This window comes from Seriola lalandi, unplaced genomic scaffold (assembly GCF_002814215.2).
Source record: "Seriola lalandi dorsalis isolate HSWRI2012SDOR001 ecotype SW California unplaced genomic scaffold, Sedor1 jcf7180002054758, whole genome shotgun sequence".
Classification (NCBI taxonomy): Eukaryota; Metazoa; Chordata; class Actinopteri; order Carangiformes; family Carangidae; genus Seriola; species Seriola lalandi.
In genome coordinates this window covers 1,192,079-1,209,530 of record NW_019525311.1, presented here as the reverse complement: position 1 = coordinate 1,209,530, position 17,452 = coordinate 1,192,079, and the positions used below count along the sequence as shown (strand labels likewise).

Here is a 17,452-nt window from a genome sequence, read left to right as displayed (position 1 = left end):
TCTTTATAGCTACATTTATTCTTGCTGGTTCCACTAAGACCTTCTCTCCTGCTCTGTCTCCATCTCTCTAATTGTCTGAGTAAGGACAGAGCACACATCCTTTCCGAGGAGGAAAAAGAAAACATTTTCCATCTTGTCAAAAAGGCTGCTGGCCCCTAAAAAACCCGCTTTGCCGACATTTAATTCACAGCTCCTAATGGGCAATGTGACAGATATTTTGAGGGGGAGGGTGCAAAAGAAGGTGTGGCTTAAACTGATGGGTGACTGGCCAAATTCCTGATTGGTGGACCTCCCTCCATTTTCCAGGGCTGTGGTATTTTCCCATGCAGTATACTGGACAGAGGCCAGGAGTGGAATATCACTGGTGGTGGTGTTAGTGGGGGAAGGGGTGTGGGGGTCACCGCTGCAGCACTCACATACATGGAGCTTTGAAAACAAACAGAGCCTAAAGGCCCACAACAGGGAGTGTTTACTCTCACTGGAGTGAAGGATCGTTCGTCCCGGAGAGTCCACGAGGGGGGGGGGGACAAACTGAGGGTGTGATGGACAACAGAGACGGGATAGGGGACATAAATGTAGTCGAAATGCATTTGGGTCAAGGGCAAGAATGCAGATTTAGCTGAAAAAGCACACGAGGTTCAACAGATGAGTGACATGAGCAGGTTGAGTTGTTGCTGCAGGGCCTGTCATGATTAAATGTCAGCACTGCAAATTGACTGCTGACATGTTGAACGATGTAGATGTACCGCTGCAGGTGAGAGAGTGCTACCAGGGCTACAGGCTGGGTTTGATCATTTATCCAAATGTCCACTCCCCAGTGTGTGTGTGTGTGTGTGTGTGTGTGTGTGTGTGCACAAACTTACCTCTCTGACATATTCTTCCTGCTCCTCGCGTAGGGTCAGCTCAATGAAGATCTGCTGCAGCTTCTCGTTGCAGTAGTTGATGATAAACTGCTCAAAGCTGTTGTCCTGCGAGAGCAGCAACACGTGGAAAATAATTAGCTTCAGCTGCTCATTTAGATTTTAAATCCTGAAGCTGCCTGCCATTCTGTGTTAATGTCATAGTTTTTGTTGGTTCCCACCGTACGTAATGCACCACTAAGATAAGGAAATGCATCATAAGTACTTGTCTTCTCTTGCTATTCTTTGTGACAGTCATAGGCTGTACACTTTTTATTGCTCGACTCACCAAACACTTTTTCTGTGACATTGTCTCATTTCTCAAAGCTTAGTTAAACTCGCTCACCTCATCACAAAATTTTGCCTTTTTCATTAATTCCCTGCAGCGCTTTTTAAAGCGGATGGTCATACTGACTCATACTTATGAGGAAAGCTTATTCTATGTTTAGACACATTTTGCTTGATTACAGAAAGTTCTCAGAATTAAGATTTAGGAGGAAAAAGTCTCTTTACAATGAAACCATGGTCACATCTGCCTGAATACCCTCACATCTTTTGTTTTGGAGCTGCAGGGGGCAGCCTCGAAATTTTAAAAAGAGCTGTACATCTGATAGATTACCAGCAATAATCTGCTTGAACAAAGTATAACCTGCAGCTCTCTCCTTCGATTTGCTGCCTCATCACTTTGACAAACCATCAAAAGGTTTAATGAATCTGGGTAGTAAAAAAACTGATGGCAGTAAATCTTGCACTTGATGATAAAGCCTTATCAGAAAAAAGTTCCTGTAAATTGTCACAGACATCATTAAACATTGATGGAGGGTTAACCATTCCAAAGCTTCAATCATTTTTGCTTCCTGCATTTCTCAATTATTATTGGTGTGTATTATGACCATTGAGCGGTGAGTCATGTTACTTGGCAGATGGCCTTACTGTGAGTTGGGTTAGGTAAAAACTGATTTTCTAAGGGCACAGCAGAGGTTAGAGCAGCATGTTTAGTTTGAAAGCTCAGAGTGAAGGACACAGCCAGGTTTCTCTGTGATCAGGAAATGGGACACATGGCCACAAGGAGATCAGTTATTAATGTTAATATTTCCTTTCCATTTCCTTTTACTGAGAAACCAAAAGGTCGTCTTCACCCCAAACATTCACACACTCTCACACAGACACACACTCACACAATAGCATATTTATACCCAAATGGCAGCAGACACCAGGCTGAAATATGACTTGTAGATAGACGTGTACTGTAACACTAAAATATTTCAGATGCTTCTTAAAACTAACTTTAAGGTCAATGGGCTTGTTTCTCAGAGGTGTTTCTGAGAAGTCCTTGCATTTAATATCATCTCTTATAAGCAAACATATTTTCAAGGGAAAAATCCTTATGGGGAATACGGGCCCTGAATGTTTACCGTCTGTTATTCGAATCTCATGGCATTTTTGCAAAACCTTCTCCGTCCACTGTGGCAGAAATTGAAGATAAGGAAGATGCCATACACCCATCTTCTCATAATAAATTGACACCTGTAATCTTTTCAGTATAATTGTGTTTTCCAATTACCTAAGCCAACCTGTTAAATAATTCAACTTTTTGGCTAATATGCTTGTTTGCTCTCTCTGAAAGAGGAATACAATAAACGTCAAGTTACAGTTAGGAGACTTTTGGCTTGGCTTACCACAAAAGCAGGAAGCAAGAAGAAACAATCTGTCCTATGGACATATCCAGGCTTGCTATCTTTATATCTCACTAGCCAACGCATTATATATTTTATGTTTAATCCATGCAAAAGTCCAAGTGTAGACATGTTGTAGTTTCACAGGAATTACAGTATGTGCCAGACTACTTCCTCATCCTCTTCTTATATGACAGCTTTGCGATAAAACAATGTTTTTAAAACACTTTCTCTTCTGCAGCTGTTGATAGAAATGGGGCACAAAAAAATATCAGAAACGCCTCTGACTATAACACAGCACACTTCAGCAGCACCACAAAGTGCAGCCTCCAAAATGATCACAGCATTGAATCAACACCTTCGTAAAAAGCTATTAGAATACATAGAATTTATTGCAGGGCTGTTGTGCCTCAGTTTTATCTAGGTGCACTGAATAAACTTGCAACTGAGTATGTTGTGATTCAAATGATGCAAAGGCGTCTTAAGCATCCTTTCAGCCACGTGGCTATGCTGCACACTAGGAGCCCTGAATTATCTTTAATGAGGAGCTGAATTAAGTCGAGAGGAGTCTAGATCACAGCATGCACACTGGCACAGCAAACAGGCCGGTGCAGGTGTTACTTACTCCATCCTGGTGACCCAGACACAACACAACAGTCAGAGGAGAGGAAGGACTTGAGAGTAAGTGGGGTGAACAAGCAGGGATATGAAAAAGACATGAACATTTGGGGGTGGGGTGGGGGGGGCTGAAGGCATCAGGCAACAAGGCAAGGAACATTTTATGCCATCATTTACTTTTCAGCACTCAAACTGTTTCCAAGCAGATCCTTATTTACATGCACACTGATACCAAATGACTCTTCGGCAATTGTTTACTGTGGAATACCATTGACAGCGTAATCATTACATGTATATGATGTGTTGAGGATGTGTGTTTTCCTGTGTACTGAGCACTGCATTGAGGCTGTGGCCATTTCTCTACTGTGAAATGCTGATTTTAGTGTTGAAATCACCTTGCCACAAAAATCGTTTCACCCTCCAGAAGCAATAAAGCTGAACTAATCTGATCTGAAAGTTGTTTTATCAACCCTCAGTTATTGTTGATAAGCTCCTCACAGGTACCACAACACGCACGCAAACAGCCCCGGGGCAAAATCCTTTTAAATGCAATAAAATGCTTGTGTGGTCAGATTCCGTCCTTGCGGCTTATCAGAGCAAGAAGAGTGGCTTTAATCCGCCATTTGTCTTACCTCAAATATCTCAAAGCCATAGATGTCCAGCACACCCATGACCTTGTGCCGAGTTTTAGCTTGTGCCTGCAGGGAGACAATAATGTCAATATTAGAACTTTAGTATGACGGTGATGTTCTGGCAGTTTAACTTAGCATGAAAAATATTGAAAAATGAACGCACAATAATTGATTCAATCCACTGAAATAGATAAAATATATTGATGACATTACTCACTTTAATGCTTTCGTTGATCCTGGTAACTAGCCAGCTAAACAGACGACTGTAGAGATTTTTGGCCAGGGCATCTCTGGCGTAGTAGGCCTGTTAACAAATAACACATTTTTGGTGACTAAGTGACAATGAAGCCACCAACAGAAAATGCATGAATTCATTTCCCAGACTCAGCAAACCATACGAGTCTTTGAAAAAAATGCTAGGAGCAAATATTTGAGTTTCCCCACAAGTAAATAATTTGGAAAAAGAAAAAGAAAAAAAAAACCTTCTCAATCAGTGAAAACTGTGGATACATATATTAAAAAGGAAACCATTGACACAGGCCAACCACGAGTGACATCATTATTCTGAGGTCAGGCTAATTCCCTGAACCATTTCCTCTTCTGCTTCTGGATGCAGAGACCCATGTTTGGCGCATCCATGTCATATAAGCAGTCGGAGTGAACTCACTAACCTCTAAAATATGACCTACATTCGAATTTCCAGAAGGAATACTGCTCAGCTATAATGGAGAGGTTTTCATGTAGCATTGACATGGATCAGAGTCGGCAGCCAGTGGAGTAAGTCAAGAGGAAGAGATGGCCCTTTATCTATTTATGAGTGTGTGTGTGTGTGTGTGTGTGTGTGTGTGTGTGTGTAAGTGAATGTTAATGTGAATACAAGTAGGGCAGAAATGCATTGGTATGACTGGTGCGAGGCAGATTTGCAACTTTCCCTCTGACCTGGGCCACGTTCAAGGTGGTGGAGACTTTCTCCATCTTGGCCTCTACTGTACGGTAGCTGAAAGCCCTCTCCAGCACCGACTGTTCGATCCCCAGCAGCTCACACATCTCCTTCAAATCTGCAGAGTGGACAAAGGAAATGCACAGACAATTAACAGAAAACTTCTGCAAGGATCAGGTGGGGGGAAATATAATCTTGACACATCACATCAGTCTAGTCTTTGATTGATATGGGATAAATTACATGATTTTCTTGGCAGTCAGATGGATCATGCCAATGTTCTGGAGGAAAATATGTAAATGGAGTATTTGCCTAAAGAGAACAGCTGTGGGGTTGATAACACACACACACACACACAGAGACACACACACACACACCTCTTGTTACGCAAATCATATAACACAAATATTTGGTGAGGTGGATTACAGAGGAGAGCACAGCCGCCAACAGGGGGCAGTGGTTCAACATCAGGCCAACTGGGTATGTTAGAAGAGTTGTGTGAAAAAATTCAAAATTGTCAGCATGATCAGCGTAAAAATACAATGAAAACATGAATTCAATTATTCAGCTTGTCTGCTATTTGATACCTAATTATAACAAAACACTGGGCAGCTCAGTACATCATCCAGCGGAATCATTCAAATGAAGGCCGACTGTAAAAGGATCAGAGATTTTCATGACTTTGCCTCCTGTTTGTCTGTTAACTCACCGTTTTTGTCTTTGATGCGACTCTCGTCTGTCCCGTTACAGCGCGACTCAGGCTTGAACTCGATGTTGCCGAGCTTCAGCACGGCAGCCACCAGCTCCAGCACCGACTGCACCTCGTCCTCCATGAAGCCCACGATCTGCATGGCATTCTGGGAGGGCAAAAAATAAATTAAAAAAAAATGAAAAAAGACAATGTGGCAGTGTCTGTGACTGTGCAAACACCAGTTAAGTAAGACTGGAATATCATTGTTGCAGCCTTACAGCACTGTAACTGGAGTTGTCATGATTATGAATCTGATGAATGAGTTAAACACAAATGTCTTTTCTTATTTTAGACGTCACATCCAAAAGTTGTGTTTGCACTCACTGGAACAGAGAATACTGAATGAGAGCTGCTAGTGTTTTCAAACTTTAACTCACCAGGACAGTCCCTTGAGACTGAGATCTTGCTTTTCAAAGCAAGTCCAGGCCAAACTAAGTGTGTATTCAATTTACATAATTCAGCATATAAAAAAAAAAAAGCCAGAAAAGGGAAAAAAGCAAAAAATATGAGCTCAACCTACGAACAAAACTGTATTTAAAATGGTTTTCAATGAATTCTAGTTCATCAAATGAGGAGAGATATATGGATAAAGAGGATGACGAGACAAATATAAAACAACTGCCTTTAGAAAATGAATGAAGTGCTTGAGAGGACTTGGAACTACTTCCATGTTTGTTAAAGTCATTACTGTGCTTAATAAAAACTCTACTCTTATTGTCACAGTGAAGGCCACGTGGAGGGACTCATTGTTTACTGGGAATGTACTCTTGTGCTTCCGGTGGTGAGACGCAGCTGTACGGGGAATACTGTGAGAAGTCAGTGTGAGGGCTGTTGAGAAGCAGGATGTGAAACAAGACCAGCAGAATGTGACAGAACAGACTGAAAAGGCTGGAGCAGAGCATGCTGCAGCATGTCAACAACAGCATGATGACAATAGAGTGCAGTAGATACAGTCCCTTACAGACACAACATCCGATGTGTCACCATCAGTTAGGACGAGAAGTGGTGGCAAAGCACATGCAGACAAGATCCTGCATGTATATACACAAACATATTTTAATAAAGAAGGAAGCAACTGCCTTTTCTCCTGAACTGCTACCGTGACCAGGCGAAACATGGATACACATGCTTCACCCCCCCGTGTTAATCAATACAAACCTGGCAGTTCAGGTTTTCGTTCACTTTCAAGTTCAGGTTCAGTTCAAAGTTCACCTGGTTTTGCAACAGGTGGGAGGGAATCTGGTGTGGAGTGTTTTCACAATCTTACCGGACTGACTTTAATCACCCTATCTACACCCTGTTAGTTTGCTATGGTGATATGATAAGGATATGTCAGACCGCCTCTGTAAAGGATTTAGATTAACTCGGCATGACGCAACAAAGGAAAGTCAGAGCTTTACGCCGCCGGAGAGTATGACGCTGCTTGTGATGAGCGTGTGTGCTTGTTCATCTGGTTCTTGTGTCTGGTTCTTGTGTGAGCCTGTTTGTGGTTGAGAATATGAATTGTAATCAGGACTTCTCAAGAAGATAATTTTTAAAACCTCCTCTGGGGTTTTTGGGCTCGCTCTTTAAAAGCCAGCTGAGATTATGTCTAAATTAGGATAAAGTGTAATACATTTCAGACGAATATGTGTGCGCACTACTCACTCTGACTGTCCTAAAGTTGGCCGCATCATCCAGCCCATTGACCACGGCTGAGTCCAGGCTCAGGTAGTTGTACTTGCTGAAGTCCCGGTGCAGCTTCAGCTTCTCTGTGACACACAAACCATGTGGTTACTATTTAAATTACCTCTGTTTAAAGCAGATTGGCTTAAGATAAATGAAGCCTTATTTTCATAAAATGCAAGTTACACACCTACACACACACCTGGAAGATGACTGGCAAAAAAAACAACAACACAATTTTGAAGTTATGGTTACAAGCTGCAGGCTGCAGTGACCTTCTAAAAAATACATTTGATGGAAAATTTAAATAGCTCGGAGCCGTTTTGTCCAACCTATAGGCCATTGTCGCTCCAAACACAACTTCTACACACATGTACACACCGAGTTACTGCTGTGAACATTATTCTAGAGGATCAAATCGCCCTCTTAAAAGCCCTCCTATCTAGTAGCAAAGAAATCTATACCTCTCGTGGGTGCATGTGTCAGGTTTAATTAGTTTTTGCATTAACTACAGCCGAATCAAGCCCCTCTGATGTATGTGCTCTGGAGTCAATGACCATTACATTGTTCTCCTGCGTTCAGGACATAAAACAATACCCTCTGCCCACGGAAAAGCAAATAGAGGGAACAGGTTTCACGGCCTGTCTTTGTTCTCTGTAGTGTTTGTTAGGCAGGAAGACTGGGTCATTAATGTATCGGCCATGTGTTCCTGCAGCTGCAATCCTGCCGAAAAAGGCTTTACGTAAGATGTTAACATAAGGACTGGTGCGCTGGTGACTCCAGACGACAGTAAGAAGCAAATGAAAGTTTGACATTCATAAAAAACCACCCCAGTCTGGTGTATGATGGCTGAATCAAAACAATGTGGGAGAATATCCAAAAATGGTGAGTCTAGTTTTCTCTGGACAACACTTCTCGCTAGCTCATGTGAAGGTTGATTCATCACTTCCTGCGAGCAGAGACGTGAATTTTCATAGTCCGGGAATTATTCTAGGCAAACAGGCTAAATATATTACAACCCCAGTTTGTGGTTGGGGCTGATAAGAAGGGTGAATTTCAGTTTTCCATTATATCAAACTGCCATTTCTCTCAGATCAATGAGCCCTTTAATCTGCGAGTTCGTCCCCATGCACACCATCTAAAAATACACTGATGCTTCTATTCAGCTCCCGGTTCCAGCGTTTTTACGACTTACTGAGCGTATCGTCGGAGGCTCCAGACAAGAGCTGATAAAAGACGTGGAAGTTCCTCTCTCCCCTTGGCTGTTTCACCACACGTGACTTCTCCAGCAGATCTAAAAGAGTGAAAAGACAACAAAAGGAAATAATGACACACGATGACAAAAAGTCATGTCCTAACAAAACTCTTCAGAGGAAATGTTTCCGCAGTGCTTCGCAGACGTATCCTAGAGAAGTAAATACGGGGCTGACCTGTGAGTATTAAAGACGCCCAGTCTGCATCTATATTGAGCTCAAATGGGTTTTTTAGTTCAATGATGTGTTTAAGTTGCCAAGGTGACCAAGCCAATGTTGTGTGTATAAACACTACAGGAAGTGCAAAGAGAAGAAACCACACAAGGATATCGAACGTCAGCCCTTTCTCCCGGGCTCCCGACCAAGTGCAACAGTACCTGATTAAAAGGGGACCCATCATCCACTCACCGCATTAGGCCGAGTATGATTTAATTAAAGACCAACTAGAGAGCAAAGCAGCATCTGAGGCCGCTCGAGATCCTCTTCACTGCCAGCCTGGCGGATAATAGCATTCAATTTGTCTGCTTAGAAAACATATCTTATTTTAGGAGATTTTAGAGTTTACTTTACACTGAAAAGTCGACATTTTGAAAAAAACAAATTTCCCTTTTAACTGTGATCCCATTTCCAGCCGGCTGCCAATCTTTAGACTTCACAAACTCTGACTCAATAGTTGGTGGGTGCTGAGAGGACTTCTGCTGCACCAAGTACCTAACTAGAGAGCCCTACACAGAGACCTGGGGCTGTCAAGAGTGAGCAGTGGATCAGGCTTAATGTGAATCTGTGACACCCACTAGCCATGAATCACATAAGTGGCTCTATAAGAGCAAGCGCATCAATAATACAACATCCATGACTGAGTGGCTGGCAGCGGCAATACAGAGCCGTGATCAAAGACGCAGAAGGCAGGAAAAATACAACTCAAAAACCACCTCCTTAATCCTTTTTTTTCCCCTCCTTTTTGTAGATAGATTGACACCATTTGGTCAGAAACATAAGAAAGCAGGCATTGTAGAGTCGGATTATTCTCATCATAAGCGGACTGAAGTGACCTTACACCTTGTGTCCAGCCAAATCCTCCAGTGATCCTGCATTTGCTTTTTAAAAAGGCCACGGCTTCCCATTTTCATCCGGAACAGCATTTATTGCCTACTCTGTTCTCTCTGCTTTAGATAAACAGACACATATTAAAGTGTCAGTGCGGGGACAATATCCTGTTATGTTCTGACTTAACGCTTCAGTTATGTGGCCGCCAAAAATGTCTTACTACTCTATAGCTACCAGAGCTCCTGAGAATCCGTTTTAATAGCCGTCTATGTTCTGCTGTAGGAAGGTCTGAGGGCTCCAAGGATATACATGGAGGACAGAATAATGAGCTTCCAGGCCCCGCAAGTACATCCTCAACCATCTGTCTAGCCAGCCAGCCAGCTCTGTCTGAAGCAGTCACATGTCATTGGTTCTTCTTCACAGACAGTGCCTTGTGTCGGACTGACTCAGGCCAGAAGACAGAGGTTCATTTGTGTCTTGGCCATCAGCTCCTCTCTTTGTTTCTGTGACCTCTGGCTAGGAAGCCAGCACAGACAAAAACAATGTGAACACAGGCGAGATCAAACCAAAACAAGAGAAAAGAGCAAAAGGAGAGAAAGCTGGTATGTCGAGAGATGCCTTTTGTTCAGTCTGAGGATCCGAGATTGGTTTCAATTGAGCAAAAATCTGTTTTATAGGCTTTCATAAAATGTGGAACTGTGCCTCATAAATTTGAAGATCTGAATAGCTTCTTAACCTGCTGAAAATAAACAGTGGAAAAAGAGAAAACCGAGCTGTTGCTGCTCAGTTTAAGCACATATGTAAACTGATTATATAGTATAATCAATTTTGATTATACTGCAGATTTACACTTCCCAGAAGCACCACTCTTTACAGAGAGACTACCTGCCCTTTAGATCTTATTGGTTTTTCTTCCTTGTCTTTAAGGAGTGTTTATAAGGAAAGTTCTGCTTTATCTGAATCAAGGCTCTAGGGACAGAGGTGTCATATGCTGTACAGATTGTCCTTTGAGGCATGATTGTGGTCTGTAATTTTGGGCTACATGAGTAAAACGAGCTTGACAAGTAATTCAAACAGAGCCTAAAAAGATAATGAAAAATATATTGACATTCAAAGTGCATTAAGCTTCTCACACATCCACTCCGCTGATTTGCTCTCATTGCAACGACTGAGCCGTGTAGAATAGTGTATGTTACAGTATGTATGTGGTGTGAGGGTAGTTTTCAAATCTATTTATATGTGACAAGCCATCCTCACACTGGGATACCTTGACACCGTAATGAGTAATACAGTTAAATGTGTTGCTGGGAGACTGGGTTGATGACTGATATGTCAAGAGGAAGAACAAATTTGAATAATATGATAAAGGGTAGGCAGGTATTATAGTGTGTGCCATAATCCTGCAGGAACATTTACATTTTTAAAAAAAAATTATTTTAAGGACATTTTCATTTCAACGCTACTCACAGTTGCTGATGACTCCACCCAGGGGATCTCCTTTGAAGTCAAACTCAATGTCCATGTACTTCCCCTGTGGATCAGAGCACGGACGTTAACTGCTGAACTCATATTGTAGATAACGATGATATATACTCTCCCTTGATGCCACTGTCTTTGCTTTGAAAATGCTTCAGGAGCCAGCTTACAGTATACCTATGCAGAGATCATTACAGTGAATTGGGTCTCAAACCCAGCTGAGGAATTCTGTTCAGTTCACAGTGAGGATGTCTGCACACATCCATTCAAGTTACAACTGTTGCCCCAGCTGCCAATCATAAACAGGACTGCTCTGAAATAACTGCCCTCTATGGAGGGAAAGCCCCCACACTGCCAATTCCTTTCTACTGGAGGCCTAAAATAAACCATCTCAGGCCCCCTCTCCTCCTTCTGTCTGAAACTTGGAAGTTAAAACAGAGAGTCCTGTGTGTTTGATTTTTTTTCCCCTCCTCTGATGTATTAATAGCAGGCAGGTCCTCAGAATGGGCTAAGCTCAACTGGAGAGTGGGCTCCAGCTAGACTCAATAAGCCTGCTGCACTCAGCAAAATGAGGTGACACTTTGATTCATAGTTTTCTGATAAACTGATGGAGCTCTGATGAACTAGTGGGGAGGCCTGAGGTCCTTGTCTGGAGGTTTATGCCAAGGTTACCTAAATATAAACAGATCAGGGGCGTAATCCTTTATAATACTCCCTGTTACAACTGCAAGTCCAAGCACTAACATGTGTTTGTATGTACCAGTGTAGGTAGAATTGAATACAGTTGGCAATCTAAAATTGGGATAGGAAAAGTACATTGGCAGCTAGCCTGCCAGCTGCTACTGGCTGGAATAACCAGTTTCCATTATAGTGTAGATAAAAGAAAAAAAACACCTTCAGTCTTGTGGCATGACATGATGGATATACTGGAAATTCTTCAGATAAACTGACTAAATTTTTGAGGAATTCTCAGGACAATAAACATTCCTGTTAATAAAAAAAAAACATAACATGAACACAACTGGTTGTGCGACAGGGTTGATCTGATGTAACGACATGTAATAAGGGCAGAAAGTGAAGCAGGCTGCAGCGGCTTTCAGGCCTCCCTTGAAAATACCGAGCCAGAAAGTGTGAGCTTGCTCTCTTGAGAAAACAAAACTAAAACACACCCGTCTCTTTTCATAATGCCACTGCCTGGAAATAACTACTTTTCTGGATTTGCGTCTGTCTATACAAAGAGCAACGTGGACACTGAATCATTCCTGTGATGATATCTCTCTTCCATAGAGATTAGCATTGGATTCCTTTCAGCTTCCTCATTTGTAAACCACTGGAGGCCATGAGAGCAATGTGTCAAATTACAAACAAGTGCATTTTTTTTTTACATTGGTAGATGAACTGAAAAATAATATATATATATATACACACACACACCGTATATTTGTGGAATTGTTTGAAAGTTTGCAAGAGACAAACTGCACTGGGACTTATCACACCGTTATGTTGCTGATGAACAGGAGTGTAGGTCAAAGGCCTTTTCATATCTGCTGTATGTAAAAAGACACAGGCCTGCTGTGGCTGAGGCAGTGTGAGGACTGGAACACTGTACAGATCCTCACACTCACAACATGCATCATTTACCAAGGGCATGTGTCTACAGGAAACATCAACCTTGGCATCTTGTGAGCTTCAAACCAGTTTATATGTATAAACAGATTCAGACTTTTGCCTAAACCATCAAGCCGTTACAAAGGCTGCTGTTACTGCAATGCAGCAGCTGAGTTACAACTCAATTAAAAAAGGAGTTGATATAAACAAATGAAAAGAAACATAAGAGAGGGACAAAAATCAGAGGGAAAGCCTGAGTGAAATCATCCAAACGGTGCATATTAATCAGCAGATTAAGCATCTAATCAAATCAAATAACAGTAGCATTTATTAGTTCTGGAGAGGATACTTACAAATCTGGATGAATTATCATTCCTCACTGTTTTGGCATTTCCAAAGGCTGAAAAAGGAGGAACATCATGAGCAACACATTGCAAACAATGCATCATTTATGCTAATCCATCTAGCATAGTTTAGTCAATACATTAAACTCAGACCAAAGCCTGTCTACAAATATTCCAAACCTTATTGATGATCCTTAACATTGTACCCTCTCTCCAGCTAGCTGTCAATCATATAGGGGCTGGATGTCAAAGCCATTTGTACTGATGAAGCCCCATAATTCTGCATGGATTAAGCAAAGCAGCAGGGCTTTCCAGGCTTAGGAAGAGGCTAAACCTTGCTGTCACGCCACATTCAAATCAAAGTGCTTCAATATGTGCCCATGCTTATAGATAAACAATAAACAAACGTGGTGTTCAAACACAGTGTTGTGGGGTATGAATTTTTGTGCGTGAGCGCGGTAAATGACTCACGAGCACGTGTGCATATGTACAGTGGGCCTAGTGTTATGTGCATAAGAGAGCCTTTTAGAAGAGTATTATCCAATCCTGGGCACTTTTCATTTGCTTCTAACCACATTTCTACATTAAAGTGCTATTAATGTGTCATGCATCACAGCGCTATTAGCCTGACTGCTTAATTGCTGATAACAGCTGATTAATATGTGTTTAAGTCTATGGTTAATGTGATGTGTGGGCTGTTGGTCTGGCACCACAGCAGCTGGAGGGCAAGAAGACAGAGAGCAAGAGAGCAAGAGAGAGATAAAACGCAAAAGGCAAAGAGGAATCAGAGCAAGGAATGAAAAGAAATGGAGGGTGACAAAGAATGAAACCAATAAAGATTGTGAAAGTAAGCAAAGCAGAGAGTCACAGAGAGTACACATGACAGACATTGTGTGTAGCAGGATAACGGTGCTCCCCCTCTCCCTCCCTTTTAACATTAGGGCAGTTAGATCGGCAGGAGTTAAACTCTTGCAGATGTGCAGGGGTTTCTACAGCGGCGCAACCCGGGCATACAACTTCATCACTCATGGGCATTTCCTGTCCACTGCCCCCAATTAAAATACAGCTGTTCCTGTGCCAGCAGTGAAATGTGGGAATGAGACAGTGATGTGTGTGTGTATGTGTGTGTGTGTGTGTGTGTGTGGTGTACAAGGAGTTAGTGTTACACAGTATTTAGGACTCCTAAAGTTTTTTTTTCCTGATCAGTTCCTTGTCTGTGACACTGACTATGTGCTATATCTAAAAGTTTTGTTTCGCAGTGCTGTGCATAATTGTGTTGGAGAGCTAATTATCAGGAGTTTCAAAGTGATTGAATGTATTTTTCTGGTCATCGTGTCCTCACAAACCAAGCAAAAATATCAAAGATTACCACAAAACTGAAAAAGGAAGCTGCTTTTCTCAGCTGCCTTTTGAAGAGCCTTTGAAATGGAACAGATTCAGTCTCCAAGTGTGAACTTCAGACGATGCAGCCCCTGAATTGAGGTGCAGCCTTAGTGTTGCAGGGCGCTTCACTCACCCTCCAGCACGGGATTGGACTGCAGCAGCTGTTCCTTGACCTTATTCACCTCCTGGCCCTTCCCACACACCGCTGCCACATATGACATCACCAGCTTACTGGCCTCTGGAACACACACACACATACACACAGACATAAATATTAGGTCAAAGCCTTTTGCTAGACATGACTGAGGAGCAAGTGCGACATGCCCACTCATTTCACCATACCCCATAAAATCCCCCTTACATCATCCCCCCTGACACCCATCAGTACAGGGTGTGATCATTCATAAATCTGGGGTACAGAGCAGAGGAGGAGGCCCCATTATAGAGAAACACTTTTGTTTAATTTGATGATGACCATTATTGCATCATTTTATCATCATTCAAGCTGCTGACTTCACTGGGAACTAAGGGGACGAGCTAGAGAAAGGTTATTTGGATCTACAGAGATGATCTTCGTTTATCCACTTCTCATGTCAGAAGCCGATTTGGGGCGCCCTGAGACAGAGAGAGAGTGAAGCACGTTCCCAAAAATAATTTTCTGCATGAGGAACGTGACACAGGCTCAAAAGGCATTTTGCACTGTCTGGAACAAGTGACATCCTTGTCGGATGACTGCTGGCATCGGAATCATCCCTCCTGTCCAGTGAAATGACAGTGACCCAGAACTGATGATGTGTTTGGTGTGCCAAGTGATGATAGAAAAGAGCTTGACAGTAGTTGCTGGTGCAGACTGCTGATGAGCCTGGCATAAAAAAAAAAAAAACCCCTCCAGACATGCTCATACATTCCGCTAAGGTGGAAGGTGGGCAAAAGAAAAAAAGGAAAGAAAAAAAGAAAAAAAAGAGAGAGATCAAGAGTCACTCCTTTGCTGAGTAACAAGGTATAAACTGCTTCATCTTCACATTATCTCCCGGCAAAGAAAAATAAACTTCCTCAGTCATATCTCACAATAAAACTATGTTGTGTCTCCTGTATGCTACGCTGGCGTCTGATAATGTTTTTGTCACAGCTCCTTCCTACAGAAGCCACAGCTATACAGAGGCACGAGCAAACCCACAGCCAGACAGGAGTGTCAATGACCCATATCGACGGGGAAGGCACGTTTTTGATGGCCTTATTCCACTACAAAGCTTCGGGGCCGATGAGATTATTGAAATCCTAATTTATCTCCTACACTTGGCTGAACAGCTTCTTGGAGTGAGGTTGTTTATTATCGACGACAGGTAGAGAACACTCAAATAAAGGCAAGCCCATCATGCATAACATGATCTGTCACACTGTCCTGAGTGTTTCATTGCTTTGTCCCAGGCCTATTTTATTATTAGTATTATCATTATTAATAATAACTGACAGTCTCACACAGTGCTGACTGTGGCTTTTGTTAAAATGATTGTGTGGCTTCATGGCTCTGGATGAAGTGCTACAGGCTGAAGTTCTGTTGCTGAATCTGAGCTGCAGCCAGAGATCAAGGTACCAATAGTCCAAAACCACTGACAGCTTGAAAACAGAGTCACATTATCAATGCAGGCGATGGATAAAGGGATCAGTGCTGTAACACATCTCTGTTACTCATGAGATGATGGTACTTTCAAATAAAAGTTAAAGGGGGAAAGCCACATAACTCATAACTCGGATGGAATATTTTTATTGGCTTCAGTAGTAATGATAGTTCAATATTGTGTTCCGTCATTTCTTCATATAATCATATTAAAGATATCATGGATCAGTTCTGATGTCTACATGACTCATAACTAAGACTTTACCACTATTAAAACATAACTACCTGAATATTTGAGAACATGTGTTTCTTGGAAATGACATGATTTTGGTTGAGTAAAACTCTGAGCAGGACAAGCATAAGTTTGAACTTTTAGTAAATATTCCAACACAGCGATAATGCTGATAATACAGTTACTGGTGATATAAATTATTTTTCCCATTTTGCCTACCCTCTCATTAAAACCAGATGGAGAGTTTTAACTTGAACCAAATGGAGACTGTGATTACAAATCACTCCCACACTCCAGTCAAACACATGCAAGTCAAATGTGGCAGATTACATTTTGCTGAGTTTGAAGTTGACAGTGAAATCCCCACCAACATTAAGCCTTGGCCCTAGTGACGCTGGGAAAAATAAAGTAAAGGGAACAATTAAATCAAGAAGATTTACAATTCTGAGTATGAATGTATATCTGTGTCTCTGCTGTACAGGGAGATACTTTATGAGTAGAGTGGGACTACTTTTCCAAAGTTTGTGCTCTGCCAACTCAATATGGCTTTTACCTGTGATACAGCACTGCCAATAGAGACCAGGAAATTCCACTCCTCTTGGATTTCTGTAAGGTATGTGAAATTGTTCCAGAACATGGCCAAACTATTATAAATAGTATAAACAGAAATAAAAAAGGCCCATGGGCGTAAACACAGCTGCTTCAAACATTGGCTCCATTTAATATTTCTAGTCCCAACACTCGCCCCACAATTTTCAAAGTTTCCCTGCGGATAAATGCGGATGTTGACTGTAAGCAGGGAGTGTCATCAAACCAGGACACCATCTGTCTGCTACTGGTCTTCTTTGATTTGTCTACCTCTATCATTTTACATGCACTTCATGCACAGGTCATCACAGTGTCTGTCACGTTTCATGTACCACCATGATGTTCTCAAAACAAAACTGCCAACAAGCTGCCTTTTAAAAAAGGTACATCTGATATAAATCTGCACTGTGGCTTTATACATAACAACCCTTATCCTACAGTGGCCTTCAGAAATATGTTTTGACTACACTTTGAACAAAGTACAACAAACAACAAGAGCTGAGCAGCCAAAACGGTTCATTTCAACCCTCTGGGGACCTGCTGGTTAAATACTGAGTGACTTTTTCATTAAGACACTGTTCTTGATTATTAAAATGTTTTTTTTCTTCCCCCCCTTGGCTTTTGATAAATGAAGAACTTTTCATGTTCATGCTTGAAACAGATGGGATTTCTGATACGAGTAGTGGTAATATAAATGTTTGTACCCAGGTACGAATGTGGAT

The 17,452-nt window shown here is 41.8% G+C and overlaps 1 protein-coding gene across 4 annotated transcripts in view; it reads right to left on the bottom strand.

Annotated features, from left to right (window-relative positions):
• Positions 1-17,452, bottom strand: part of myo1b (myosin IB) — a 58,165-nt gene that overhangs the window by 13,726 nt on the left and 26,987 nt on the right. For all 4 annotated transcript variants that reach the window (XM_023424867.2, XM_087178936.1, XM_087178938.1 and 1 more), the window contains exons 5-14: positions 14,426-14,530; positions 12,919-12,965; positions 10,949-11,012; positions 8,377-8,475; positions 7,164-7,267; positions 5,475-5,622; positions 4,765-4,883; positions 4,043-4,129; positions 3,826-3,891; positions 864-968 (exon numbers count right to left, since the gene is read on the bottom strand). In XM_023424867.2, the coding sequence (XP_023280635.1) occupies positions 864-968; positions 3,826-3,891; positions 4,043-4,129; positions 4,765-4,883; positions 5,475-5,622; positions 7,164-7,267; positions 8,377-8,475; positions 10,949-11,012; positions 12,919-12,965; positions 14,426-14,530 (944 nt within the window). The remainder of the gene's footprint in view (positions 1-863; positions 969-3,825; positions 3,892-4,042; positions 4,130-4,764; positions 4,884-5,474; positions 5,623-7,163; positions 7,268-8,376; positions 8,476-10,948; positions 11,013-12,918; positions 12,966-14,425; positions 14,531-17,452) is intronic.